General features: G+C 41.7%; 1 protein-coding gene across 1 annotated transcript; it reads right to left on the minus strand.

Annotated features, from left to right (window-relative positions):
* Positions 1–2,795: 2,795 nt before the first annotated feature.
* LOC146701012 (protein NLRC3-like) lies at positions 2,796–27,484 on the minus strand. The gene is made up of 7 exons (XM_085469272.1): positions 27,480–27,484; positions 19,909–19,978; positions 13,279–13,510; positions 11,352–13,152; positions 8,246–8,419; positions 3,679–3,725; positions 2,796–3,530 (listed from the first exon to the last, which is right to left on the minus strand). The coding sequence occupies exons 1-7, from the start codon at positions 27,482–27,484 to the stop codon at positions 2,998–3,000; spliced, it is 2,862 nt and encodes a 953-aa protein (XP_085325398.1). The 3' UTR covers positions 2,796–2,997.

The raw sequence follows: 27,484 nt of genomic DNA on the forward strand, positions 1-27,484 counted from the left end.
AAAATCCACAGAAAAATCTGCCACACTCCGCCTACCTTGCCTACTTTCAACCATGAAAGTTATTTTAGCAATGTCAGGGGCATAAGTAGTTGGTTGCTGTCGAAAGATCAGAGAGCATTGAGTAAGAAACCCCGTGCACCTGCCCAGCTCTCCGTTAAATTTCTCGGGCACCAGCAGTGTATGTTCCTGCTGTGGTGGTGGAAGTGAAGGTGGAAGCGGGCAAGCTGCTTCCTCATCTAAAGAAGAGGCGGGCCTAGACGGAACCACACCAGAAGGAGAAATCAACATACCTTTAAGGTCGACTACAGCAAAACGTTCTCACTCCCAAAGCGTAACATTTTACGCTAGGTGACAAATCGTCAACATATTACGTTTTCGGGCACCCAACGCGTTCCTAAATGACAACATCGGAAAACTGAGGACACATGAGAACCATTTGGACTCAATCTACACATCTTTGCTCTTTTCCTTAAAATCGCTTAGGAAAACACTATTTCACGTCATTAAAGTGCTGGTTAAGGTTAGGAATGAGGTTATGTCAAAGGAGCTTGCAAAGAAAAGTGTCTGGACTTCTTTAAGTTACTTGAAGATGTTTCACCTCTCATCTGAGAAGCTTCTTCAGTTCTGAACTGACTGCGATGACCTGGATGACTGAGAACCTTCACAGACGAATGTTATGGTTAGGCATAAGGTTAGGTTTAGGCCTGGAATACAGGGCTGGAACCCGACGCGTACCATAAGAACGCGGAAGGTCACCTTTTGTGTTCCTCAGGAACACCGCGGGACGTGACAAAACGTAGGGATGTTACGCCTCAGGAGTGAGAATGGGCTCATCTTTCAGCCCAATTCTACTTTTTCTGCATAATCCATCATACAAAATGTAATCAAATGGAAAAGTCTCTTTTTAAAACTTGTTTTATTAATTTTAATCTTTTAACTTTATGCATCAAGAATATTTAATTATATGCAACAGTCTCTGACTGGAAGAAATTTTTTTTAACATTTAAACCTATTTTCTGCATATTCCAACACATAATATAAAACATTTTTTTGGATTTACATTCACTCTTTCAAATAGATGCAAGTAAAACACAGCAGAAAATAAATAAAGTCAAAGACTAGCGGTCCTGTTGCTCTATTTTCACCTGTACAGCATGAGTAGGGTAGGCAGAGGTTTACCCTGGGGCAGGTGTGCCGCGGTCAGTGGAAGAATCCGCGAGTTTCTCTGTGAGTTTCCCATTACGTCGTAGCTACTCGGTGCTTGCTTGGAAGTTTACGGGGGGGTTTTTTGCTGTAAAAAGAAGTTTTCTTCCCACGCACAACGGACGCTAATGTTTTTGTCACTTTTTATGGAATCAAACTCAAAGTAAGGTCAGTACTTCCACGCTGTAAACGTTGCATGCTCATACTCTCTCCCGCACTCGATACATTATCCATTGTTGATCTGCACACAGCTGTTGTCACAAACGTCGCACTCGCTTACGTCACTGTCATGAGACATTCTCGCAAAAAACTCACGGTTTTAGTAACACAGTAATGCAGCGTTCCTACGGGAAAGTAATGGTAATCTAATTACCCTTTTTGCAATAGTAATCCCTTACTTTACTCGTTACTTGAAAAAAATAATTGGATAACAGTAACGCGTTACAAGTAATTGTTACAATAATTGTTTGTTTGTTTGTTTCTGTGATGTTTGGACCTGATGTTCTCCATCACATCGACACTCTCTCTCCCCTCTGTTCCATATGTAACAGAGGGAGAGATGGTCTGTCACTCAGAGAACCAAGGTTACAATGTAACCACACGTTCAGCTCTTGTGTTTCAAGGCAAATCCTCATGATTATAGATTATTGATTGGCTGGAATCAAACAGTTTGAAGAACATTTATTCGTGTGGTAGTTTCAGCTGCTGCTCACAAATCTGATAACAGGGACAACTTAGTTCCACGAGGAAGACGTTTGTCTGGGCGCATTGGCCTCGTCAGTCATGTGACCGTGTTACTGTTTGGGCTCAAACTGATATGAGTGGTTTAGCTGCAGGGCAGGTGTGACAGGACGATGCTGCACAGCCTCATTGTTCAGGTGTGAGTCAGACTCTTAGTCTTTATACAGTCCTGTTTAACAACATGTTGTTCCTGTTGATGAAACACAGAGATCAGCAGAGGTCAGGTCTAACAACAGTAAAACAGTGCACTCACCACCATCATAATTTATTAATATATCACTGGACTCTCTAAGAAGGGCAGTTTCGGTGGAATGAGCTCTACGAAAACCGGATTGCAAATTATCAAGAATGTTATGCTCATCAAGAGCCGCTGTGAGTCGCTCACTTTAACCAAACAATTTTATACAGAACATATGCAATGCTATATAGGAATGTTTTCACATTTCTAAGAAAATTCAAATATAGCTGTTACCAACATACTGAAAAATATTCATGTTGGAACTGTCTCTGTGAAAAACAAGTCCAGCTTCAAATAATAAATGCATTGTCTGCTGTTTATTAGATAAGCCACATGCATTATGATCCCTCAAGACAATCAGATTCTGGTTGGAACAGGATTCGAAACTACTGAGCCATATTTTCAGCTTCTATGTCTAAAACATTTTCAAATGATGAGCTTCCAACAATGATTGAAACAGTAAGAGCATCTGGAGAGTTTGGAAACATCTCATTAAGAAAGAGAAATCAATTCAGCAATCATTCATTTTAATTAGCTCAGACTTGTTGAAAACGCAGAGGAGCTGGTTGTGAACTCAGCTTCAGAGAAACACGACATATTGGCAAGTGGATCCTGGAATAATGGGAGCTTCCATTTTTAAAGGACTGAAGAGGAAGAAGTTTACAAGGAATCATTTAGAAGAGTTTCAAACATCAACTGATTGAATCCATGAATCTGAAAACGTGTTTGCGAGTGAAAAAGACAGACATGTACAGACTGAACTATCTGTTCAACAGTCAGTGTTTCTCTAACAGGAGACACTCTTTACACTCCACTCAGCACAGGGACACTGAGGCACCAGGACCAATGATAAACCCAGGATAAAGGGTTTCAGTGAATGTGGTGTTGAAGGTGTGGAGGTGGATCAGAGTGTCAGAGGAGACTCTGTAGAAGGACAGAGTGCCAGCAGGACAGTCCACATACACTGCTGCTCTGTTAGAGACAGAAGAGGAGGAGGAGGAGATGGATGTTTCTCTATTATTGTGCCAGACAGAATGAGGACCATCATTAGAGCAGTACAGGTTCCAGGATAATTTGTTATTTCCAAACACACATTCATCACTGGCTCCTTTCCTCCCGATTCTTCTGTAACTCACTGATATGTAAACCCCTCCTTTATATTCAACCTCCCAGTAACAGCGACCCGTCAGGCCATTACTACAAAGAAACTCGGGCCGATAATCAAATCTGTCTGGATGATCAGGATATGACTGAACCTCCTTCCAGTCATGTGTCACCTTCCTGTTGTTGTCAGACAGTTGGAGCTTTGTGTTCACTGTGTTTGTGTCGATTGTGAGTTGACAGGAATCTGATGGAGAGAACAAACACAATCCAGCTGCAGTTATTGATCCATCATCTGTTCATTGATTGACACTTTGATGATGACTCCTGACATGATTAAGATGGTTGAATGTGTGCTGCTTTGTTTTCATGAATCCCATTAAAAACACACTTACACTTCCTCAGACCTGGTGTCAACCATCGGACTCCAGCAGGCTCCACCCTGAAAGGAGGAGGGGGGTCAGACCAGCACAGTGTCTTTCAGCATGCCCACATGGACATTACATGGCTCTCATACACACACTGTTAGACACTAAAAAAGGAATGGTAAATTGTCTAATTTTTATATAGCACTTTTTTGCTCTTCCTTGACCACCCAAAACTCTTCCTAAAACATGCTTCATGTCCCCATTCACACAGGAACTTTCCTTTTCCTTCAGTCACACACATTCACCCTTCAGTACATGCATTGGAAAACAACTTGCAGTTAGTATATTGCCCAAGGATATTTGTCATGCATACTGGAACACCTAGGGGATGAATACCCAATATACAAATTAAATTTAATTGAACTAAACTGTTTGGAATTTAATATGAATGATTCAAATTGTGGGCTTCATTTTCTTTAAATTCCTCTTCTTTTTAGCTTAAAGGACAGCTTGCTACTTTTGCTACTATTCTTGTCCAACTTGAGGCACGTTTTGTTAGGTTTTGTATTGTTGATTGTCATTTATGCTTAGAAATATTTAACCATATATGCTTAGAGGTGTATAATCAATTGTGTAGTGATAGGATGTGTGATCTTTAACAGGCTGCAAAGGCTTGGTGTGTATTCCACACTAGAATGCACACCCACATCCTGGGAGCATGAGAAGAGGTCGTACCTTATTTTATTGTTTTATGGCAGGATAAACGTGGCTGTATCTGTTTTAGCTTAAGTCCCTTTTGTTTAGATGAACTGTTGGATTTTCCAGACCAGCAGGTTAAGGGACGTCGTTTATGGGGTCACACTCTGACCCCACACACACACACACACACACACATGTTCACATGTATACCTATGTAAGATGTTATATGTTAATGACCCTATGCATATTCATGTAACCACAATAAAAGGAGTGCTATGGGGAACCTGGCTGAGAGTCTGACGGAGGTCAAGTGGTGGAACGACACTTGGCTCCTCCAGGCAGGTCTCCCTCATGCATGAGTAACAAGAAGAACTTTGCCTACTTCGTGTCTTGCTTGCTGTGTAATTATATTGTCTTCAACGTTCCAGCGAATAGGTTCAAGCTACAAACCTATCAGGTTTTACACTGCAAATTTCTGCCTGCTGCAGAGCAGGGTTGCTCTGCTCAGTTGTGCAGGGAATTGATGACTGTCTGGGGCCTCTCCTTGAAGGACCACCACCAGTGGTTCAGGGGTACCAGAAATGGCCTTTGGTTAATGCCAGGTGGCTAAAGGCATGCCTCTGCAATGAAGGATCACCACCATGAATGGGGTGAGTGATGGTTAGGTACCAAAGGAACCAAATTTGGCAACAATTTTGTGTTGATTACACAAAATAGATCAAGTGGATCAAGTAAGTTGTGACACCTTCATGGAAGAGGAACACAAAACTCTGAAGAGAATAATTGCCTCATCATATTGGCCCGCTATCCCAGGGGATGTGTACCCATGGTGGTCATCAAGCTTGGAATGTCAGCTGATGAATCAGCCAGCCATTCCAAAAGTGCTTTTGCACCCACTACATACAATAGAGGTCCTGTTTGAGTGCATTGGTACAGACCTCATCAGGCCATTTCAGGGGAGGGCAGTTATATCGCTTTTTATTATTTCTACTGGATTACACAACATGATTGTGCACCATTTATTAAAAGAGAGTGGCCCAGGCACTAGATGCCATGACATTCTTCCTGCTTTCCCAGACCAAAAAAAAGCGAATTGGTTCTGAGGCCTAAGTTGGGATGATTGGGGTATGTGGCGAGGTGTAGTTTGTGGCTCAGCTGCCAGCGAGGGCTGGAACAATGCATTCAAGGTGTAGTTTCAGGCTAGGGTGGTTAGCAGCCAGTCATCATTATGCCTCTTCAGCAAATTCAGTAGGATGCCAGGACCTGGAGATGAGATAACTGGAGACCAGAGCAGCAGGCATGCTGACAAGCATATACAAGAAAGTAAAAACATGAAAACAGAGTAAATATGAATTTTTCTAGACAATCCCTGGAGTGTTTAAGTCTTTTTGTCACAGATGCACAAAACCAAACAAAAACAAAATAAAACAATGAAATTAATACAGCAGTGAATCAATTATTTTACCTTCTAGAAACATACTTTTTTTTGTTCTAATTTTCTTCAGTAACTATACATTCCATATCTCAAAACCTGCGTATGATGTTATTGTTCATTGTTGTGAGCATGCCGTCACTCCCACAACTTTCTTCTCTTCCTAACCAACCAATAAACGTTGGATTTTCCTTGCTTGGTAGGTAAGGAAATAGAATGTGAAGTTGTTTTTTGCTTAAAAACACTCTGCGTGCAAGTCCTCTCCTTAGAAAATCCACCTTTTTCATTTTCTTTCTGCAGGAAACTTAATAACTATATTCAGGAATAAGGATAGCGTAAATTATTTGTCAACGATCTAGTTTTACTTGATTATACAGTTTGAAATAAGTGCTTTTGACCCAAGTTTAAATGGACACTCAATGAGGATGTGTTTTGCTGCTACATCGTATAATTGGTCATGTGATTTATAGTTGCTGGCTTGCTGCAGATCCATTGACGGGTTAATTCATTTTATAACACAGGACAACATTACCCTGTTTTTGATCACACATAAAAATGATTCCCTGAGATTCACCCAGTTCTCAAGATAGATATAATTTTTAAACTAGACAAGTGTTCTTTATTAATTAAAATAGTCCTGCATGTTTGATTTAACATCTCACATCTGCATGAAACAAATTAGAACCAAAAAAAGGACAGAGCAACTCTTTCCAGCTGTTCTTTCTCTTTCCGACATTTTCTCCATACCTGAGAGTGTCCAGTCTCCAGTCTGGATCCTTCAGTCCAGCCGACAGCAGCTTCATTCCAGAGTCACCTGGATGATTGTAGCTCAGGTCCAGCTCTCTCAGATGGGAGGGGTTGGAGCTCAGAGCTGAGGCCAGAGAAGTACAGCCTTCCTCTGTGATCAGACAGCCTGAAAGACTGCAGGTACAGAAAAACATTAATTTATCTCTGAAGAGTTTGCCAAATGGATTTATATATATATATATATATATATTTACAATTTTATCCATTACTCTATTCAATTCAGTTTAACTTTGTTTATTGTGTGAGAGTTAATTACAGATAACATTAGATGTCTCAAGATCTTTGAAAATACACCTCTGTTTTTGAAAACTAGAAACTACAGTATTAATCATTTGTGGGGTTTTTTAATGAGATGAATAATTTTACTTGAAATACATGGCCTCTTTCTAGTCCATGTCATTTCTCTTGCTACACCATTTTGAGACAACTAAAAGCTTTTCAGCAAAAGCCAATTCTTAAAGCAATAAATATATGATTTAATTTAGGAACATCACTATATTAAACATTAGTGATAACTTTAATACTCCTAGTGCTGGTCCCAAGCTGAATAAATGGGTAGGGTTTCATTAGGAAGGGTATCCCACATAAAATTTTTGCTAAACTAAACATGTGGACTATTAAAAATTTATATAGTCTATAGTCAGACAATTTTGTGGCAGAGTGATTAGCCTCACAGCAAGAAGGTCTTGAGTTCAATTCCACCACCTCGTCAGGGCCTTTCTGGATGGGTTCTCTCTGGGTACTCCATGCTTCCTCCCACCGTCCAAACACGTGCAATTAGTGGGGTTAGGTTAAATAGTAATTCTAAATTGCCCCATTTGTGAGTGTGAATGGTTGTCTGTCTATGTGTTTGACTTATGACAGGCTGGCGACCAGCCCAGGGTGCTTAGTGGTAGCTGGGATAGGCTTCAAGGATAAGCAGAAGAGGATGGATGGAGATCCATATTGGATCAGTGAGTGCCTGAATTAAAAATGACCACCTCTAGTATCATTGACTGACACAGTAGAAACCATGGTACTGTTGGCAAATAACAAAGGTAGAGTAGAAGAGGGTGATGTGACAGCAGTCAGCAAGAGAGAAGGAAAGGCAGAGTGTTAACTTTTATTTTTAAACATAGATCAAGGGTGGTGAACTTCAGGTCTCAAGAGCCCGTGTCCAGCAGGTTTTTGATATCACTCTGGGTCAATACACCTGAACCAAATGCCAAGGTCATTACCAGGCCTTTAAACAACTTTAAGACATGTCGCCATTTAAATCAGCTGTTTTGGATCATGGACACATCTAAAACCTGCAGGACACCACTTCTTGAGACCTGAATTTCCCCCAGCCCTGACATAGACTGATACCACAGAACATAATGAATTCAACTTTATTTATATAGTGCCAAATCCCAACAGTCACTTCAAGGTGTTATATAGCATATGGTAAAGGCCTTGCAATAATACAGAGAAAACACCAACAATCAGATGAGCATGAGGCAGAGTACACCCTGGACAGGTTGTCAGGAAAAACAGAGACACAACTATTCACACCACTAAGCAATGTAGAATACCCAATTAACCTAACCCCACTAATTAGATGTCTTTCGACTGTTGCAGGAAGCCGGATTACTCAGAGAGAATCTGGAGAATATTTCAAAAAGTTTGAATTCTGACCTGAGAGTTTCCAGTGTACATTGTAGACCGGCAAGTCCTGCAGAGAGAAGCTTTACTCCCAAATCCATCAGGTTGTTGTTACTCAGGTCCAGATCTCTCAGACTAAAGGACTGGGAGCTGAGAGCCAAGGACAGAGCTTCACAACTTCTCTTTGAGAGGTAACAGCCACTCAGTCTGGAAAATTATTCACGAGACGACACATAACACAGGTGTTGAAGTTTATTCTTAGTGATGATTATGATGATGATAATTATGATGAAGCTTTATTTGTCACTTGAGGTTGCCTGCAGTGAAAGTGTAACCCTTTCAACAATACATACATTACACAAACATAACATTAGGGAGACAGTTCAGAACAGCTAACATTAAAGAAACACTGAAATGTACATCTCAATATGAACACAGGATAATGTGGAGGAGAAAGAAAGAGAACACTACTGAAATTGAACTCCTGATATGGGAACAGTATTAGAACAGTCGGGGGGGGGGGGTGGTTATCTCACTAGGTACTATAATTTATGGTTACAAACAGTTACAATTTAAGCTTGGAACATATACAAAACTCTTTTATTTGAACAATAAAGCAAAATTGAACATCTAAGTTTAAAACTGTTACATTTCAGTGATACCTATTTGTAATACGTTTGGTTTGAAGCTTTCAGTCATGGATATATCATGGATCATTGTCACACTTTTAGACCTAGTCTGTCAAACACTAGCTGTAAAAAAGTGTCCCTACTAAAAGGTTTATACAAGCAGAATGAGATGAAAAGCCAAATTATTTTTGCTGTCAGAAAATACCAAAAGTAAAACAGTAAGCAATTCTGTGAGAATAAAATTTAGTACATCAAAGGTAAGAAGAAACAGGCATCTGTGGTAATCAGAATTATATTTAGAATTATTCTTTTATTATTCTTTTATTTATATATAGGTTTCATGAGAGTCACTATGAACAGATGGATTAATACACGAGTGTGTCCCTGAAAGAAACAAAAGACAGGCAAAACACCAGCTTCTGGAAGACGGAGTATTCACTCAAGACTATAAGATCAAAAAGTGTCTTGCTACATGGTCAGTCATCCAGATAAGGGAATGCCAAAATAGCTGATTATGGTATTATCTAGACGTAATGTTTTTTTGTTTTTGTTTTTTTAGCACTGAAAATGCTACATCCAGATGAACAGAAACAACCTTTAGGGATATAGAAAAAAGTGCTTGTATAAATAGGTCTATGAAGCAAGTCATGTTAAATTCCCTTTGAGTGCTCAGTTAGGGTAGAAAAGGTACATTTAAGAGCCAGTTCATTTACCATTCACATGTATCCTGGAATGCCTAGAACTATACAATAATAACGTTATTTATAAAGCGCTTTCAAAAAAAAGTGCTGAACAGTTGTTTGAAGTTAAAAAGATGAATAAATAAATAGTAATATAGAGTAATACAGAAAAAAACTATACAATTAAAAAAAATGATAACAACTTAAAAACTGATAGGCATAGAATTAAGACACGTAGGATAGGGTGAACAAGTGGGTCTTTAACTTAGCTTTACAAACCTCCACAGAGCATGACTGCCTTATACAAGATCAACAGGACACTAAGGACCTTTACCAGAAATTCATCTGGGATGTGGAAAACAACTCTAGAGGCTAACTTCAAACCAGTTGCACAAGTCACCATCAAGTGCAGGATTTGACAAAGACATGCACTGTCCCCACTGCTGTTCTGCATATGCCTGAATCCCCTCAGTCAACTCATCAATAAGACCGGCTATGGATACAGCCTATGGATTAGAGCAATCATTAACCACTTGACCCACTTTCTAGCATGATGCAGGTAGTGATGCCGTCCAGCTGAGTGCCAGGAGTGAACAAGACACCGATTCACTGATCCATACCACTAGCATCTATAGCAAAGACATTCATACACACTGGAGAAGCTAAGTTGGATACTAACAAAGAACGGAAATATTAGAGACAACGAGGACAGGTACAGATACCTGGGATTCCCAAAGGGTAAATGGTAAAAATGAAGAGGCTGCTAGGAAAGCTGCAACCACCAAATACCCAAAGAGAGTAAGGCAAGTTCAGAGGAGTCCGCTGAATAGGAAGAAGTTGTTCCAGGAAATCAACACCTATGCCCTGCCAGTCATCAAAGAGGAGATAGAAGTCACTGTCATCAAGACAAGCAAGAAGTTTTTCATCCAATGCCCAGCATCCTAAAACTGTACACCAAGTGGAGGAAGGAAGCCTAGGTCTAGTGATTATCAAAACTGCTATTCAGGATGAAACAACAAACATCCGTGAGTAAGATACTCACAACTAACCAGGTGCTTAGTGATTACCTCAGGCAGCAGAAATCCATCCAACAGCAAGAACATGAGCCATCATAGAAAGATAGGCCCAGTGGCAGTACCAGTGGCAGAAAGAAGAAGAGGCTGGTATTAAAAAATTCTACCACTGGCTGGGAAAAGCTAGACTGAAGGACTGTGGCATGTAGTTACAGTCTGATAATTACACTCTGTAAATTTAAAATAATGAACAAAATACCCAGACAAAATCATGATCATGAGTGAACACCCTGAGACTAGTAAATCTGCAAGAGGAGGGTGAAGGATGAGATCTATTGTCTTATTTTGGTAAAAATGACATTGAAGGTGGTAGATGTTGACAGCTGAATTATTGTGGAGAAGATGCAATGGATTGAGCTAGACAGCGATGTTGATGTCCCAGCAAAAAGAAAAGAAAAGTTTAGGAAATTTTCCAAGAAGGAGAGAGTGAGACTTAGATTTGGAAAAAAAGAAATCCTACGCAAAATAAGGAATTTGAATTTATTCACCAGCAGCATATTTAGAATATAATCAGCATTATCGGAATATTTATATATGATACAGTAGTTGTATCACTGAGGTATTTTAAGCTGTTCTGAAAGATTAAAAACTGTTACTTACTTGATGGTGAGTGCTGTCAGTCATTGTATTTAATAAGTTTAAAGATTTTGATAGGACCAGTGCACTGGTTGGGTTCTTTGAATTATGCATGTCTGTTTCTTTTCTTAAATATAAATGCTAATTTGAAAAATAATAGAAAAACTACAAATTTACTTACAGAGCTTTGCTGGAGGCTTTGACCACTGGCAGCAGCCTCAAAAGAGCCTCCTCTGAAGCAGAGTATTTCTTCAGGTCAAACACATCCAGATCTTTTTCTGATGACAGTAAGATGAAGACCAGAGCTGACCACTGAGCAGGAGATATTTTATCTGTTGAGAGACTTCCTGATCTCAGGGATTGTTGGATCTCCTCCACTAGAGATCGATCATTCAGTTCGTTCAGACAGTGGAACAGATTGATGCTTTTCTCTGCAGACAGATTCTCACTAATCATCTTCTTGATGTACAGGACTGTTATCTGATTGATCTGTAAGGTACTTCCAGTATGTGTCAGCAGACCTTGTAGGAGAGTCTGATTGGTCTGCAGTGAAAGACCCAGGAGGAAGCGGAGGAACAAGTCCAGGTGTCCATTTGGACTCTGTAACGCCTTGTTCACAGCACCCTGGTAGAAGAATGTAAGATCTCTTTTTTCAGACTTCTGTGAGCTTTTTTCTTTTACTTCTAGCAGATTGAGTCCAGAGTTGATGAAGGTCAGATGGACATGAAGAGCAGCCAGAAACTCCTGAACACTCAGATGGATGAAGCAGAACACCTTGTCCTGGTACAGTCCTCTCTCCTCTTTAAAGATCTGTGTGAACACTCCTGAGTACACTGAGGCTGCTCTGATATCGATGCCACACTCTGTCAGGTCTGATTCATAGAAGATCAGGTTTCCTTTCTGCAGCTGATCAAAAGCCAGTTTTCCCAGAGACTCCATCATCTTTCTGCTCTCTGGACTCCAGTGTGGATCTGTCTCAGCTCCTCCATCATACTTGACCTTCTTCACTTTGGCCTGAACAACCAGGAAGTGGATGTACATCTCAGTCAGGGTCTTGGGCAGCTGTCCTCCCTCTCTGGTTTCCAGCACATCCTCCAGAACTGTAGCAGTGATCCAGCAGAAGACTGGGATATGGCACATGATGTGGAGGCTTCGTGATGTCTTGATGTGGGAGATGATGGTGCTGATCTTCTTCCTAACTCTGAATCTCTTCCTGAAGTACTCCTCCTTCTGTGGGTCAGTGAACCCTCTGACCTCTGTCACCATGCCAACACAGTCAGGAGGGATCTGATTGGCTGCAGCAGGTCGTGTGGTTATCCAGAGGCGAGCAGAGGGAAGCAGTTTCCCTCTGATAAGGTTTATCAGCAGCACATCCACTGAAGTGCACTCTGTAACATCAGTCAGGGTTGCAGTGTTGTTGAAGTCCAGATTAAGCCGACACTCATCCAGACCATCAAAGATGAACACAACCTGGAAGTCTTCAAAGCTGCAGATTCCTGCTTCTTTGGTTTCAGTAAAGAAGTGATGAACAAGTCCCACCAAGCTGAACTTTTCCTCTTTCAGCACATTCAGCTCTCTGAAAGTGAATGGAAACATGAACTGGATGTCCTGGTTGGCTCTGTTTTCAGCCCAGTCCAGGCTGTATTTCTGTATTAAGACTGTTTTCCCAATGCCAGCCACTCCCTTTGTCAGCACTGTTCTGATTGGTTCATCTCTTCCATGTGAGCCATCAAAGATTTCTTCTTGCCTAATTGTTGCTTCCAGAGTGTCTGCTTTCCTGGATGTAATTTCAATCTGTCTGACCTCATGTTCATCATTGACCTCTGCAGTCCCTCCCTCTGTGATGTAGAGCTCTGTGTAGATCTGATTGAGAAGGGTTGGGTTTCCTGCTTTAGCGATGCCCTCAAACACACACTGGAACTTCTTCTTCAGGGTAGATTTAAGGTTACGTTGACTCCATTGATAGTTCCTTGTGGAAATTCCTAAAAGTACTAGTAAAAAAGACAATATGAAGGAGTTATCAAACACACATATTTTAAATACATCCTGATCAATCTCTTCAGACATTAGTGACATTTCCATTCATCCAGCAGTATAAGTCTGCTTACTTTTCTGCAAATGGTCAGCCAGTTCTTCCTTCTTCATTTGCCTTAGGAAAAGCAGCATGATCTTTACAAACACCACTTTGATGCTTGCCTTCTGTTCTTCATCCTCACACTCTAGTACTTTCTCATCTTCTCTCTGACTCGATAAGTAACCCGGAAAACCTGCACTTCCCAGAATGGTCTGGATCTCTTTCAGTTCTTTCTTCACAAAAGTAATGATATTTTCCTCCAACATCTGGAACAGAATATCTTGTGAATCACCCAGTCACTCAACAACCTCAGTAGTTTGCAGGATGAAGGGAAACGCAGAGAAGAGACACTTAGGAAACACTAAATGAAAACAACAACAAACAAACAAACAAAAAAACCCTAAAATATAGGACAGAGAAGAAACAATTTAAGCACATGCAATAGTGGTATAAAAATATCTCATGAATGGAGAAGAAACCAAATTATAAGATTTCTGGCAAATCCTATGGCCACGAGCTGTGGGTAGTGACTGAAAGAACGAGATCGCGGATACAAGCGGCAGAAATGAGCTTCCTCCGAAGGGTGGCTGGCCTCTCCCTTAGAGATAGGGTGAGAAGTTCGGCCATCCGGGAGGGGCTCAGAGTAGAGCAGCTGCTGCTCCACATCGAAAGGAGCCAGCTGAGGTGGTTCGGGCATCTGACAAGGATGCCCCCTGGGCGCCTCCTGGGTGAGGTGTTCCAGGCATGTCCCACCGGGAGGAGGCCCCGGGGCAGACCCAGGACACGCTGGAGAGATTATATCTCTCGGCTGGCCTGGGAACGCCTTGGTGTTCTCCCGGATAAGCTGGAGGAGGTGGCTGGGGAGAGGGAGGTCTGGGCCTCTTTGCTTAGGCTGCTGCCCCCGCGACTCGGCCTCGGATAAAGCGGATGAAAATGGATGGATGGATGGATGGCAAATCTTATTATGATGCTCAGTCTGTGCCTACAGCAACACAACTACAGGGTTGTTCAAGATGACCTCATTCACTGAACCACAAGTAAGCAAGTCAGTAGGTATTTTGCATAAAATTAAGATTACATGTCCTTTTGAACATGCAACAGAATATTTAGATATGTTTCAGTTCACCTCTGCAATATTCTTTCATTTATTCTCTGGTCCAAATACTGGGGTATACATTATTAGATAACTACGATAAGGGTGATCGTGGCTCAAGAGTTGGGAGTTCGCCTTGTAAACGGAAGGTTGCCGGTTCGAGCCCCGGCTTGGACAGTCTCGGTCGTTGTGTCCTTGGGCAAGACACTTCACCCGTTGCCTACTGGTGGTAGTCAGAGGGCCTGGTGGCGCCAGTGTTCGGCAGCCTCGCCTCTGTCAGTGCTCCCCAGGGTGGCTGTGGCTACAATGTAGCTTGCCATCATCAGTGTGTGATTGTGTGTGAATGGGTGGATGACTGGATATGTAAAGCGCTTTGGGGTCCTTAGGGACTAGTAAAGCGCTATATAAATACAGGCCATTTACCATATAACTACAACTGAAAATATTTTTTATGGAAATGAATGGTTTAATATAATTAATTGATTTAATCATATGCAATGCTCAGAAATGCCCAGTGAAATTCAAACTTTTGGAAGATAAAATAGAGTGTGGTGGACTTTAGAAGAAGACATTGCATGCCTCATTTCCTCCTTGTTAGGAGAGAAACTTTGGAACTCGTGAACAGATTCAAATACCTGGCTGGTTCTAAGTTTTTCAATAGATAGATTTTCCAACCCCTAATATTGTAGTTTTCTGTTTTCACAGGGTAAGGAAGGCTTTTTTCCACAGTTGCATGGAATGCTCCTTTAATAATAATGATAATAATGGATTGGATTTATATCGTGCTTTTCAAATCACCCAAAGCGCTTTACAATGCCACTATTCATTCACTCTCACATTCACACACTGGTGTGTGTGAAAATGCTACGGTTGTAGCCACAGCTGCCCTGGGGCAGACTGACAGAAGCGAGGCTGCCATATCGCACCATCGGCCACTCTGGCCAACACCAGTAGGCGGTAGGTTAAAGTGTCTTGCCCAAGGATACAACGACCAGGACAGAGAGCCTTGGGATCGAACCAGTGATCTTCCGGTTACAGATGCGCTTCCCAATCCCCTGAGCCACGGTCGCCCCAGAGTGTCTGCGACCCCATGTTGTTCAGTTGAGTTTGATTTCACAACCTGGCCAGGGCCTTTCTGTATGGATTTTGCATGTCCTGCCCACAGCTTCTATCTGGGTACCCCAGCTTCCTCCCACAGCCCAAAGATATGGGAGTAGTTATGTTAGGTTAATTGGTAACTCTAAATTGCAACGTGAATGTAAAAACACAGCGACACCACCCTGATGTTAGAGTTGAACTCAGGACCTTCTTGCTTTGAGGCCACAGTGATATCCACTATGCCACCATGCTACGTTGCAAATAATCATTGAGTCTTTTTTTGACTTTGCCACCTACCAAAATTTATGATTGTTTTTAAACAGCACTGAGTTTTTTATTCAATTTGCTTCATCCTGCCTCAACTCCAATAGTATAAAGAACTAGGCAAAATGTAGTTGTTGTACAGCATCGCCAGAGTGGGCGGTAGCTTATGGCCTAAGCCCGGGTTGTTGTTTCAGAAGCCCAGAGTCTTTTGGAGTGTAATTTGTTTAATAGTTAGATGCTTGACTGACAACTGTATTAAACGAAAACTACACACGCTATTCGAAGCACATAGCGCACAGTCATAAATTCCCCCTAATTTTGGTATGATCTGCGCTCAGGCACTAGCCGACTAAGCACAGCACTTACACATCTGAGCGAGGGTGAAGAAGCAGCTGCCCGCGAATTTGCTGTAGGAGAAGTGCAGCCAGGCAGGGGAGAGCTTAAGTTTGACCAGGTACCAAAGCAAATCATTCGTACTGTACAAATAATGTAAATATGACGGTGTATCACAAAATAATGATATCAAACTGATCACTTGACCCATATTACATTACTTGTTCTTTGAGTGAATCAACAAATGGTGAAATGAAAAGCTGAACAACCAGGGGCGATTCTAGGATCAGAGCTTTGGGGGTGCTGAAAACCCAGAGCTGCCCAGCCAGGCAGGATTAACTTTTTTCGTCACGATGAGACTTCTTCCCTGTCTCTGTCAGTCCCTGCATCCTTAAATGTCTCCACTTGTCCCGAGTTCTCTCTGACTGTCTTCTTGGTGCAATTAAACCCATTTCCCTCCCTGTCCTCGTCGTCTGCTGTCTTCATCGCTGTTATCAGTCATCATAATTTTACCATCTCTGTGCAAGTCTGCAAATTTCTTTATTAACTCATAAGATTCTTAAATTCATCAAGTCTCTCTGTGCCTGGGTCCTCGTCACAAAAGATGACATCACTGTTTTGTACATTTTAACACAAGTTAATCCCCACATTTGTGAAAGAAAAGCAACCCAACTCCAGAGTTCAATTCCAACATCAGGCCGGGGTCTTTCTGTGTGGAGTTTGCATGTTCTCCCCGTGTTTGCGTGGGTTCTCTCCGGGTACTCCGGCTTCCTCCCACCGTCCAAAGACATGCAACTTATGGGGATAGGTTAATTGGATCATCCAAATTGCCACTAGGTGTGAATGTGAGTGCGAATGGTTGTCTGTCCCTGTGTGTTGGCCCTGCGACAGACTGGCGACCTGTCCAGGGTGTACCCCGCCTCTCGCCCTATGACAGCTGGGATAGGCTCCAGTGCCCCCCGTGACTCTGAAAAGGATGAGCGAATGGATAGATGGATGGATGGTTATTTAAATGCTGCAAAAGAAGAATGGATTGGAATTTAAAAAAAAATATGACAGTTATGGCAGATATGAGAAAATAACCAACTTCTCTCATTCCATTTCAAGCAGAACAGTGGTAACAGCAGTAGGCTACAGAAGATTTAAAGTTTTTATTGGGAGCAACAAGACGGTGAAATATTGCTGATTTTACTACAGAGCAGGACAGACTGTAGGGTAGCAAACATCGTCGGAAAACATGTTTTCAGCGCTGCAGGTTACCTGGCTGTAATGTTTTTCAGATAAAAAGAAACATGGTCTGACTCCTACCTAAGTATATAAAAAGTAACTGAAGGTTAAATGCAGCTAAATGTCCAGAGTCAGGGAGAGGCAAGCTGGAACAAACCTTTTTCTTTCTTTTTTTCTTTTTTTTTTTTTGGGGGGGGGGGGGGTATCTATACTTTTGTTGTTAAAATATTACGTCTTAACCAAGTACTTTATGGTTTTTATACTTTTAGTAGTGTGTCACACGAACAGCAAATATTGTCAAAAAAAAGTAAGTAATCTTTGGGGGTGCTTTGATTCAAAAATGTCCTAAAACACCACTGCAAACGTGTTTATTTCATGTTTTCAGTTGTTACCCTCCTAATTAAATACACTAAATACAACAAATTTACTCTATACACAACAAAGGACATAAGGGGCTCCTATCAAAGACAAAACTCAGGTAAATGTTATTTTATATATTATGCTTTGCATGTTGTTCAACATCTTTCTATACAAAACCAGAGGAATTCAATACACAGCAGTATATTCACAGTTGAAACCAGATATTAACATACACTTTAGGGAAAGACATGAATACTTTTTTTTTTTTTGTTAAAACATGTTTTTCCTGTTCTTAGCTTAAGAAGCTTCATATAGGTTAGTAGAGTCCATGTGAGTAAATTGGTGGCACACCTGTGGATGCATATAAGGAACCCCCAAAACACAGAGCCTGTTTCTTTGACATGGGAAAATCAAGAGATATCAACCATAACTAGGGATGGGTATCGAAAACCGGTTCTTGTTGAGAACCGGTTCCCACTGTTTCAATTCCTTGGAATCGTTTGCCATTTTTGCAAACGATTCCCTTATCGATTCCAGTCGCCCCGAATGACGTCACCACGTTGCGGAGCGTCATTTACCTGGCAGGAAAAACGGCGCGAAAGCGGCTCAAACGCTCAAAAGTTTGGTTATACTTTATGAGAACGGATAACAACAGGGCAACTTGCAGTACTTGAAAAGTAGATATTTCATTTAAGGGAGGAAACACTACGAATATGCAAAAGCATTTGCTCACAAAACACGCGATGACCTTAAATGAATGTCGTGTTTTTAATTCCGCTCCGGACTCGTGAATCTCAACCCAGCAGCAGCGGTAATGTTTGCACGTCCTCTTCCGTTAATGCGGCAGGTAAATAATCAACTAACAGTGCATATTATGTTAGCGCGATCTGCCTTATTACAAAACCTGACATTACTGTGCATTTAGGTGATCATGATGAGAGAGACAGAGTCTGTCCGGCTCAGATGCTGGCAGTCCTTGCTGCAGTCTACCGGTAGAGTCTCCTTTCAGGCCAGAATAGACGAATGTCACCGAGCAGAGACTAAGTTTGTGGTAAAAGGCTGCCGCAGCAGATGCCCCGATTTTCGGTAAGTGAATGTGTTTAATTGTAGGCAGGGACATTACTGGATATTCTTGTGTAATTGCTACAGAATAATTTATGTTATACTTTTTTATTGCTACAGAAGAATATTTATTTTATTATTTTACATTTACAATTTTTTTTCCTGGGGACCCTGTGACACCCCATTGAAGAGACGTAGGCTGTGGATCTCTTAAGATCTCACTGCTGGGTTTGTAAGGCCATGTTACTTGTAAATTTCTATCTTGTTCAAAGAGAAGATATAAAACAAAGTTCTAAGCTAATCGAACTTAGTGTTCTCCTTTTTAAAAAAGAATCGATAAGAGAATCGATAAAGAATCGAATCGTTAAACAGAATCGAAAATGGAATCGGAATCGTGAAAATCTTATCAATACCCATCCCTAACCATAACATCAGGAAAAGAATTGTGAACCTCCATAAGTGGGCTCAGTTTTGAATACAATTTTGGTGCCATTTGCAATTGAGAAATACAGACAAGTTCTCTCTTTAGTGTTAAATTTAACAAATATGTTTTTTTATTTATCAATCTAAAAAAATAAACATTTAGTCTGATTTGATGTTTTACAATTAAAAAGTGTTTGCGTTTTTATCTGAAGAGTTTGTAAATATCTGGTTTCAACTGTATATTTGATGATGTTGGTGTTTGGCTTGATTGTCAGCACAAAGAGGGAGAGAGAGAAGAGAGAGAGAGAGATGGAACAAGAGCCAGGTGAGACAGACATGTTAGTCAAATGGTTGTTTTCCAAAACTCATCAGAACATGTATCTAGTACCTAGTGTATTTTTTTTTTAGGTGTTTTATTTTTCATATTCTATATGTATTAAGTTATGCAGGCTTGTTTGTGTAGAACTAAAAAATAAGTGTAGTGCAGGTTTATGATGATTTTCAGTGCTACTGTCATCTAGTTTTGATTCTGGCTCTGTTCTGGTTAAGTCCTAAAGTAGTCCTGACTTTGAACTGTTGCAGTCCTGTTTTAATTCTGGATCAGTTCTGGGTCTGGTTGCATTGGGGTTTAGTCCTTGTGTCTTGATACAACCCTGATTTTGTTCTGCCTTGCTGCTTAATTAAAAAACAAGTTTAAGGTCCAGTCATTTCTACTCCCCCCCCCACCACCTCCCACCCCCCAAATTCCCAATGCATACTGCATACTGTGTATAAAATGTCTGGCTCCGCCTCTGATGTACAGACCATAAATATGGAGTCCAGGTGTGTTTGATGCTGCTGTGCAGACTGATCACTGTGAATGTCCTGGTCCACTCTGTAAAGGAAACATGAAGAGTAAGTATAACATGGGAAAACATCAAAACTACCTAACTAAGATGCCACGGGTCTGTGTCCAAAAGAAACAGCTCCCTGTGGCTAAGGGATTGAATGACCACTCCACAAGCACATGACACAATATTAGAGAGCCAGCCCAAAGAACTCAGTTTTACAAACTCAGCTATATAAATGATAAGGAACACTAGTTTAAAATGCTCTCACTGTGCAAAGTGATGTCTGAGTGAGACTCCACATGCTCACAATACCAGCGTTTGGCATCCCTGGCGTTCACTGCAGCGCGGATCATTCTGTCCACCCACGGTTTCTGATTTGGAAATGTCACGAGATCTCCTCTGGTAGTATGCTAACAAAGCTTACTGCTACATCGGTAAACTATCTACTATAAAATTCATGTATTTAATGTGAGCCAAAGCTCCCATATTTATAAATAGTTTGAATTAAAAGAAATTATAGGATTAGAGGCAAAACCCTTAACACTTGGTCAACTATTGTGGTGGGATCAGGTGGCTCAGTTATGCTATGGTGACATTGTGCTGATGCATTTTGGCTTCACTTGACCTTTTAGAGGGAAGGGTCACTGCAAAATCACCTTTCTTCTGTGATGGAGCGGTTCTGTCATGATGGGAGTGGTCATTGAACTACGATGAATTTGAGTATCACGCGTTATGGCCTTCACAGTCACCAGATCAGTCTCCACCACCATCATTTTTTTTTTTTCTTTTTTTGCCTGTCCCGTTTGGCTCTTTTGCCATCAGAATTATTGTCTAAAGGCAAAGAAAGATGCCCAACGGATTTACTTTACCAAATTGACCATCCCAGCCTTGCCGTAATGGTCCATTTGATTCACCTTTTATTGTTTATTTTATTTTCACTTGCTGTATACGGAGCTTTCCTCTCTTCAGGAACTCTCTCTGCAGGAAGGGGAGATACAGGAGAGGTGGAGGAAGATCTCAGCCTGGGCGTCTATTGTCTTATGTAGTCTGGAAGATGAGTGGATGGTGGGGTGGGTGCAGTTTTCTCTGTGGTGGGGTTGGGTGGACTGTCCCAGGCTCTGTGGGGCCGGGAGGCGCTGCTGCACTGGGCCCCGGTCTGGATGGGCCTGGGCCCCCTTTCCCTGGCGGGTCGCGGAGTATGGGGGTGCCTACTGGGGTCAGCGGGGGAGCTGGCCCCAGGGAGGGGTCACTTGCCCCTCCCTTCCTTCCCTCCCCATCTCCAGCTGCCTCCCTCTTCCCGCTCCACCACAACCACCCACACATGCAGGGCCTTGGAGTAGGGGTATGTCACCAGGGTGCAGAGGAGGCTACCCCCCCCTCTGTCTTCTTCTGGCTGCCTCTGCCTCAATTTTATCCCACAACTTAGACATTCACATTACTCACACTCTCATTACACATACATATAGGATCTTGGGGGTGGGCACGATACATGGAATCCAGGTTACCATCAGGGTGTACACCTCACCCCTGGCGTCGTTGCCCACCTCTCAATTTTAAATACACTTAGACATTGAGGGCTATCAGGAGGGACTATGCGCTTACCTGCTGCTCTCTGGCAGGTAGCTCCATGCCCTCCTGGGTTTTAAATGCACCTTAGAACACACATGCATCAACACTACAATGAGCGGGTGGAGGGAGGTTTGGAGTCTTCTCTCACCTCCGTTCTCTGCGACCTGCTGGAGCAGGGGGGCTAGGAGGAGGAGTTGGCCATCCGACTGCGGTCTGGAGTGTGGGGCCTCCCTGCTGCTGCGGAGTCGGGGTGGTCTGCCTCTCCCCACCGCAGGGAAAAGGGTAACACCACTTGGGTCTGGGTGCAGTTCCCCTCTCCAGGGGCAAGGGTACCTAGACCCGGTTCGTAGAGTACGCTTGGGGAGTGTGATTGTGTGTACAGCGTCTCTTTATGTCTGTCTCCACGTTGGTTGAGTGTGGAGTAAGTGCATATGAGAGCATGAGGGTGGGAATGGATGTTTGTATCTGTGTGTGCCTGTATGTCTGTGTCTATATGTCAGGTTGGGTATCAGACGCCACCTCTCTGGGGACATCTCAGGCCCTCCAAGGTTTGGAGGCCTATCTCCCCCCACCACCACTTCCCCTGCCAGTGGCGGACTCCCTCAGACATCGGTGCGTTGGTGGTTCTTTGTGTCTGGGGATGGGCGTCCAGGTACACGCCGGCTCACTCCTTGGCGGCCGCTAATCAGGGCCTGGAGCCTGGGGCTCGCTCGGGCCACTTCGGAGGTGGGGTGCCCTCAGCCTCTCGGCCTGGGGCTCGGTCACTCAGGCACAGCTGGCTGCCGGCGGAGCTTACGGGCGCGTCACTGCAACTCCCCCTGGCTTCTGCTCCGCGGCTGCTGGGTGAACCCTCATCTGGGACTCTCCTCAGCTCTTTCTGGGACAGTGGCGCGGCTGCCCCTCTGTTAGTCTTCCTTGGTCTCTTGTGTTCTGGGGGCCTCTGGATGTCTGGAGTTTTGATCTCCTCCATACCTGCTTCATGCCCTGGAGGACGGGGCTGTGGCCCCCCCACACCCTCTAGCAGATCATTACATGAAGGAACCTTTTAAAAAAACAAGCGCGTCCATGCTCACAGGTGTACACACGGTTGATCACACTCACAAACTACACCCTTTTTGGCTCCTACCTCAAAGCACACTGTGTTCTGTTGATCTTATGTGCTGCACAATAATGTTCAATATTTAGTATTTACTGTCATATTCCCATATATCATTGTGATGTTGTTTATTCTATTACTCTTGTTCGCTTCGGCTTGTTTTCTTTTTTCTTTCTCAACAGGTGATCCAGGTGATCGATATATGCATTTTTTCTTTTTTCCTGCCCATTCTGTTGGTTTTTGTTTTTTGCCCTTCTCCCCCGTCCCTCTTCTCAGCTGTTTCTCTTTTCCTCTTTCTTTCTCTCCTTCTTTCTCCAGTCAAGTCTGTCCCGTATACAGCAACATTGGAATTTCATAAATGCACGAATGGCTTGGCGAGCAAAAGAATAACGTCACAACTATGTGATTGGTCACTTGCAATGTTGAACCTGGCACAGCATTTTCATGATGATCTGTGAACAACACCAACACGACGATATCAGATCATCCGGATGCGGCGTCACGTCAAAATCACATGACTAATTTAAGACGACATAGCTACAAGATGCAGCGACTCTGAGTCTCCATTTAATTTTGGTTTGAAAGTGCGGACTTCAAACTATATACCAGTTTTTGAATTGTGTCGATGGGCCACATAAAACCAGAGTTACGATAGAAAATGCACGCGATGTTTTTTTCTGAACAAAACAGTGGTGTTTACAGCGGGAAGAACGGTAAAAACGGCATTTTCTACGGACAGCACTAGCAAACACTCGCTATTGGTGTTAAAGTTTACCATGTCAGCCAATCAAAAAATGATATGGCAACATGTGGCATTTGGCTGTTAGAAGGGGAAGTTTTAGTAGTGACACGCGCGACGGAAAGCGGGTGAGTGAAAGAAAGAAAGAAAGAAAGAAAGAAAGAAAGAGAGCGAGTTTTCATATGTGAGACATTAGTGATGTTTAGCATGTTTGGAGGCTATAGAATCAGAATCAGAATACTTTATCCATCAAAAGCCACCAAAGGCAGATTCCAGTGTAAACGCTGTTCCAACATGGAAAACAGGACTGATACACCTCCCGCTATCAGACCTGCAGGGTTTAGGCCTGTGCTGTTCTCCTCTGTCTAATACTGAACATAAACAATTTTTTGGACTGGCACAAATAATTTGTGCGCCTTCTTATTTCATCCAGAACACCTGATTGTCCTACAAATAGATATAAATGGTTATATAAAAAAAGCCTGAGGCCTTGGCTGCATTTTTAGGTGAATAGTACCGTATAACTTTGTTGTTTGCAAAACTTGTGCATAATTTTTAGAAATGTACAATTTCGAATTGCATTTCAAGTTCTGAAAATGATTCGTTAAACATGTTTGTGGGTTTTACTGTAAAAAATATAACTTTTTTCTAATCGGATTTTGATTTTTTTTTGTCTGAATTTAGATCAATTGTGCTAATATAGTATGTAAAAATGAAAAAATAACTCAAATTTCAGATATTTGAGGTTGTGCTGAAAATAATGATACCAAACAAGGCAAAATAAACCGTTTTTAAAGGTGAAATATAGAGGTAAAATCAAAAGTAGTCAAAAACGGCCAATTATACCCTAGACCACAGAGGGATAAGGAAGTTACCCTTTTTTCATTTAAAAAGCTGATCAAGTCAGTTTAATTTAAATGTCTTAAATTTGAAAAAACTAAGTATGCTGTAAATTTTGCCTTTCAGTGCAGAAGGATGAAATGTTTGAATGTGCAATGTAACTGCTTTCATGATTCGTTAAAAAGGTCAGTCCCCGCAGTTTATTATTTTTTTCTGGAATGTGTTCAGCAACCGTAATGCTTTGTTGTTGCTTTTGAACATCTGTGCCATCTATTAATGTAAAATCTAGCCTTTCTTTAGCAACGTAAGTAAACAGTATTTAGATTTAACCAACATTTATGTTTAATTACATTTTCAATAATAATAATAATAATACTAATGATAATAATAATAGTAATAAGAATAAGAATATAAATAATAATAATAATTCATTTTGTTAAAAATTGTGTTCAGATAAAAGTTTTGTTGTGAAGGTCCAAAGCCATAAACCAGATTAGTGGTCATGGTTGGTGTGGCTTGGGTGTGGTCTCTGGCCAGCTGCAGAGGAGGGGTGACGCAGTGAGCTCCCGGGGCGGCGCAGGGGCGGGGTGAACAGGTGTGCTGGGATCTGACAGTGATTGTGTCTCTTTATATGTTGGCAGTGACAGTCGGAGGAGGGAGGCGGACGTGACAGCAGAGAGAGAGAGGGGGAGTGTCTGTGTCCCAGTACAAAACCACAGTATTAAATAAAAGTTCTGCTGTCGTCATATTCGCTCCAGCTTATGTTTCTTGGGTCCAACGTTACAGTTGGCTTTATAGTTTAAACTAAAGTAATTTAGCTTGTCCTTCTAGAGCAGGGGTCCCCAATCCCAGTCCATGAGGGCCAGTGTCCCGGCAGGTTTTAGATGTGTCCTTGATCCATCATAGCTGATTTAAATGGCTAAATTTCCTTCTCAACATGTCTTGAAGTTCTCCAGAGGCCTGGTAATGAACTAATCATGTGATTCAGGTGTGATGACCCAGGGTGAGATCTAAAACCTGCAGGGACACTGGCCCTCATGGACTGGGATTGGGGAGCCCTGTGCTAGAGAATTATGGTAAGATTGCACAGTTGAATCATCACAAACATTTTACAGTATCTTTACTCCCATATGTGTTATGCAGTCATTGTGCTTTAGAAACTTTATATATTGGAAGTTAGCTTTTAAGAAGTACGTAATAATTACAATGAGTTTAGGTGGTCTTTTTTTAAATGCTTAAACTGTTCAGCTTAAACTCTTAAGCTTAAAATGACAGTGCCAATACCACACATTCAGACACAGTAGTAGATGTGGTGTTAAGCACTAAATGTGCTAATTTGGTTGCATGAGGTCTGCATTGACCTTCTGTGTTGTAAGTAACCCTTATAGACATGGTTACTAGTATTTTTTGTTTTTTGCCATGTATTATAATTTACGACACCCCTTGAACACACTTTGATTTTCCGTAGTTCAGTGAATGCAACAAAAGCACGCTGCTGCATTAAGCTAGGCAAAACAGAGCAAGACACCAAGTGTTGGGAAGGTTACTTTTTAAATGTATTCCACTACATATTGCAAAATACATGCCCCAAAATGTATTTTGTAATGTATTCCATTATGTTACTCAATGAGAGTAACGTATTCTGAATACTTTGGATTACTTAAAACATTATCATGCTTTTTTACAACTACGTGAATGTACTATTACTGTTTGATTTATTACTGTGACTGAAGGTCCGCGGCTCCGAAACATAGTAAAGGGACCTCTGGCTAATACGTCGGGTTCGTGTCGGGCTCGTAGCCAAAAACTAGCTTAACTTTGTTGTCTGGGTCAACTTTGCTTGCGAGAGACAGAGAGAGGCGTTGAAAGGCTGCTTCAACGGAACTTATTGTTTCGGAGGAAAACATGAACACAGCGTACAGTCGAGTCTAAATAGCTTACTTACAACTGGGCTTGTCAGGCACTCTTCTTGGCTGCAGTGGTTATTATTATATTTACATGCTTCCAGCTCCCGTTTTTACTCGATGACAGCTCGTACTTTTCCACTCGCCTTTTTCTCCCTCCTCTTCCTCACAGACACATAACGGGTATGGCAATCCATTGTCCCTGCAGCGTGGACTACACTGCCCATGAGGCTACATTCTTTAGGGCTATGCCTGTAGCATTCTGCCTATTAGCTAAGCACAGCAACAACAACCAATGTAACCATTGCAACCGTAACGCAGCTGCCTGGAACAACAGAACGTAGCTGTCAAACAAAACCCAAACAGTCCTGATCTGCCACAATATAAAACAGGAAAATACCGCCGTGTAATTTATTTATTTTAACAAAGTAACTGTATTCTAAATACCACCTTTTAAAATGGTAACTGTAACGGAATACAGTTACTCATATTTTGTATTTTAAATACGTAACGGCGGTACATGTATTCCGTTACTCCCCAACACTGCCAGAGAGCAATTAACAAGCTACACAGAGAGTTTTTCAATATAAAATAAGTGTTAAAAAGTATCTTTAACAGTCTCTAACTTAAAGTTATGTACTTTTCAGATGCCTTTATGTGTTTTACTCTTGACCAAAACCAAGCAGAGTGTATGTTTGTTTTTTAGGGAACTCTGGTGAGTTACTAAAAATGATAAGTTAGCAGGGAAACCTATGCTAATTTTACATGTGGTAACTACTGCAACAGTGAAAATTCTGTATTGTCTAAAAAAAGCTAAAGCTAGTCGGAGTACTTGAATTGTGTGTGAAATGGCGTGTCGTATTTTATTTTATTGTCTATTTTGATTAAGCACCTTCACAAATGTACAAAACTAATGCAAGATGCACCATAAATGTTATTCAGTGCTTTTTCCGCACTTTGTCATTTCAGTTATGGGTTAATTCATGTAAATAAGTTATTTAAAACTAGTTACGTTACAAACATTTCATGATGTGATTACATATGCCTTACATATGATTCTAATGCTGCAAAGCAGTACAGATTGAATTCATAGGGACAGAACAATGTTAAAACACCAGTGTACTTGATTTTGAAAACTTTATGAGATCTCATTTTATTTAGAAAAACTGTTAAGAACTATTCTGCTCATTGCTCTGTACTGTATGTGCAGACTGGTTTTTGTGATCCTGGATCCGATTCCGAAGTGATTCTGGATATGGATGGCGAGCCAGACCCTGTGAAAACTCTTAGCGAATCCAAAAGCAGTGTGGCCAGCGTTCTGGATGCAGGAGTAGATCTACAGTCTGAATTACTCCAAATCGCAGGATTTCAGATAAGCAAGAGAAAAAACTGCTTACTCCAT

This window comes from Copadichromis virginalis, linkage group LG9 (assembly GCF_057382275.1).
Source record: "Copadichromis virginalis isolate Kocher_CV1m ecotype Utaka linkage group LG9, C_Virginalis_male_GT1.1, whole genome shotgun sequence".
In the NCBI taxonomy this organism is placed as follows: domain Eukaryota; kingdom Metazoa; phylum Chordata; class Actinopteri; order Cichliformes; family Cichlidae; genus Copadichromis; species Copadichromis virginalis.

Excerpts from the sequence above, each read along its gene's own strand:
- LOC146701012 (XM_085469272.1), bottom strand. Across the intron at positions 13,153-13,278 it reads GGCTGACCATTTGCAGAAAA|GAATTTCCACAAGGAACTAT; the intron begins GTAAGCAGACTT and ends TAGTACTTTTAG. Across the intron at positions 3,726-8,245 it reads TGTACACTGGAAACTCTCAG|GGTGGAGCCTGCTGGAGTCC; the intron begins GTCAGAATTCAA and ends TCCTCCTTTCAG.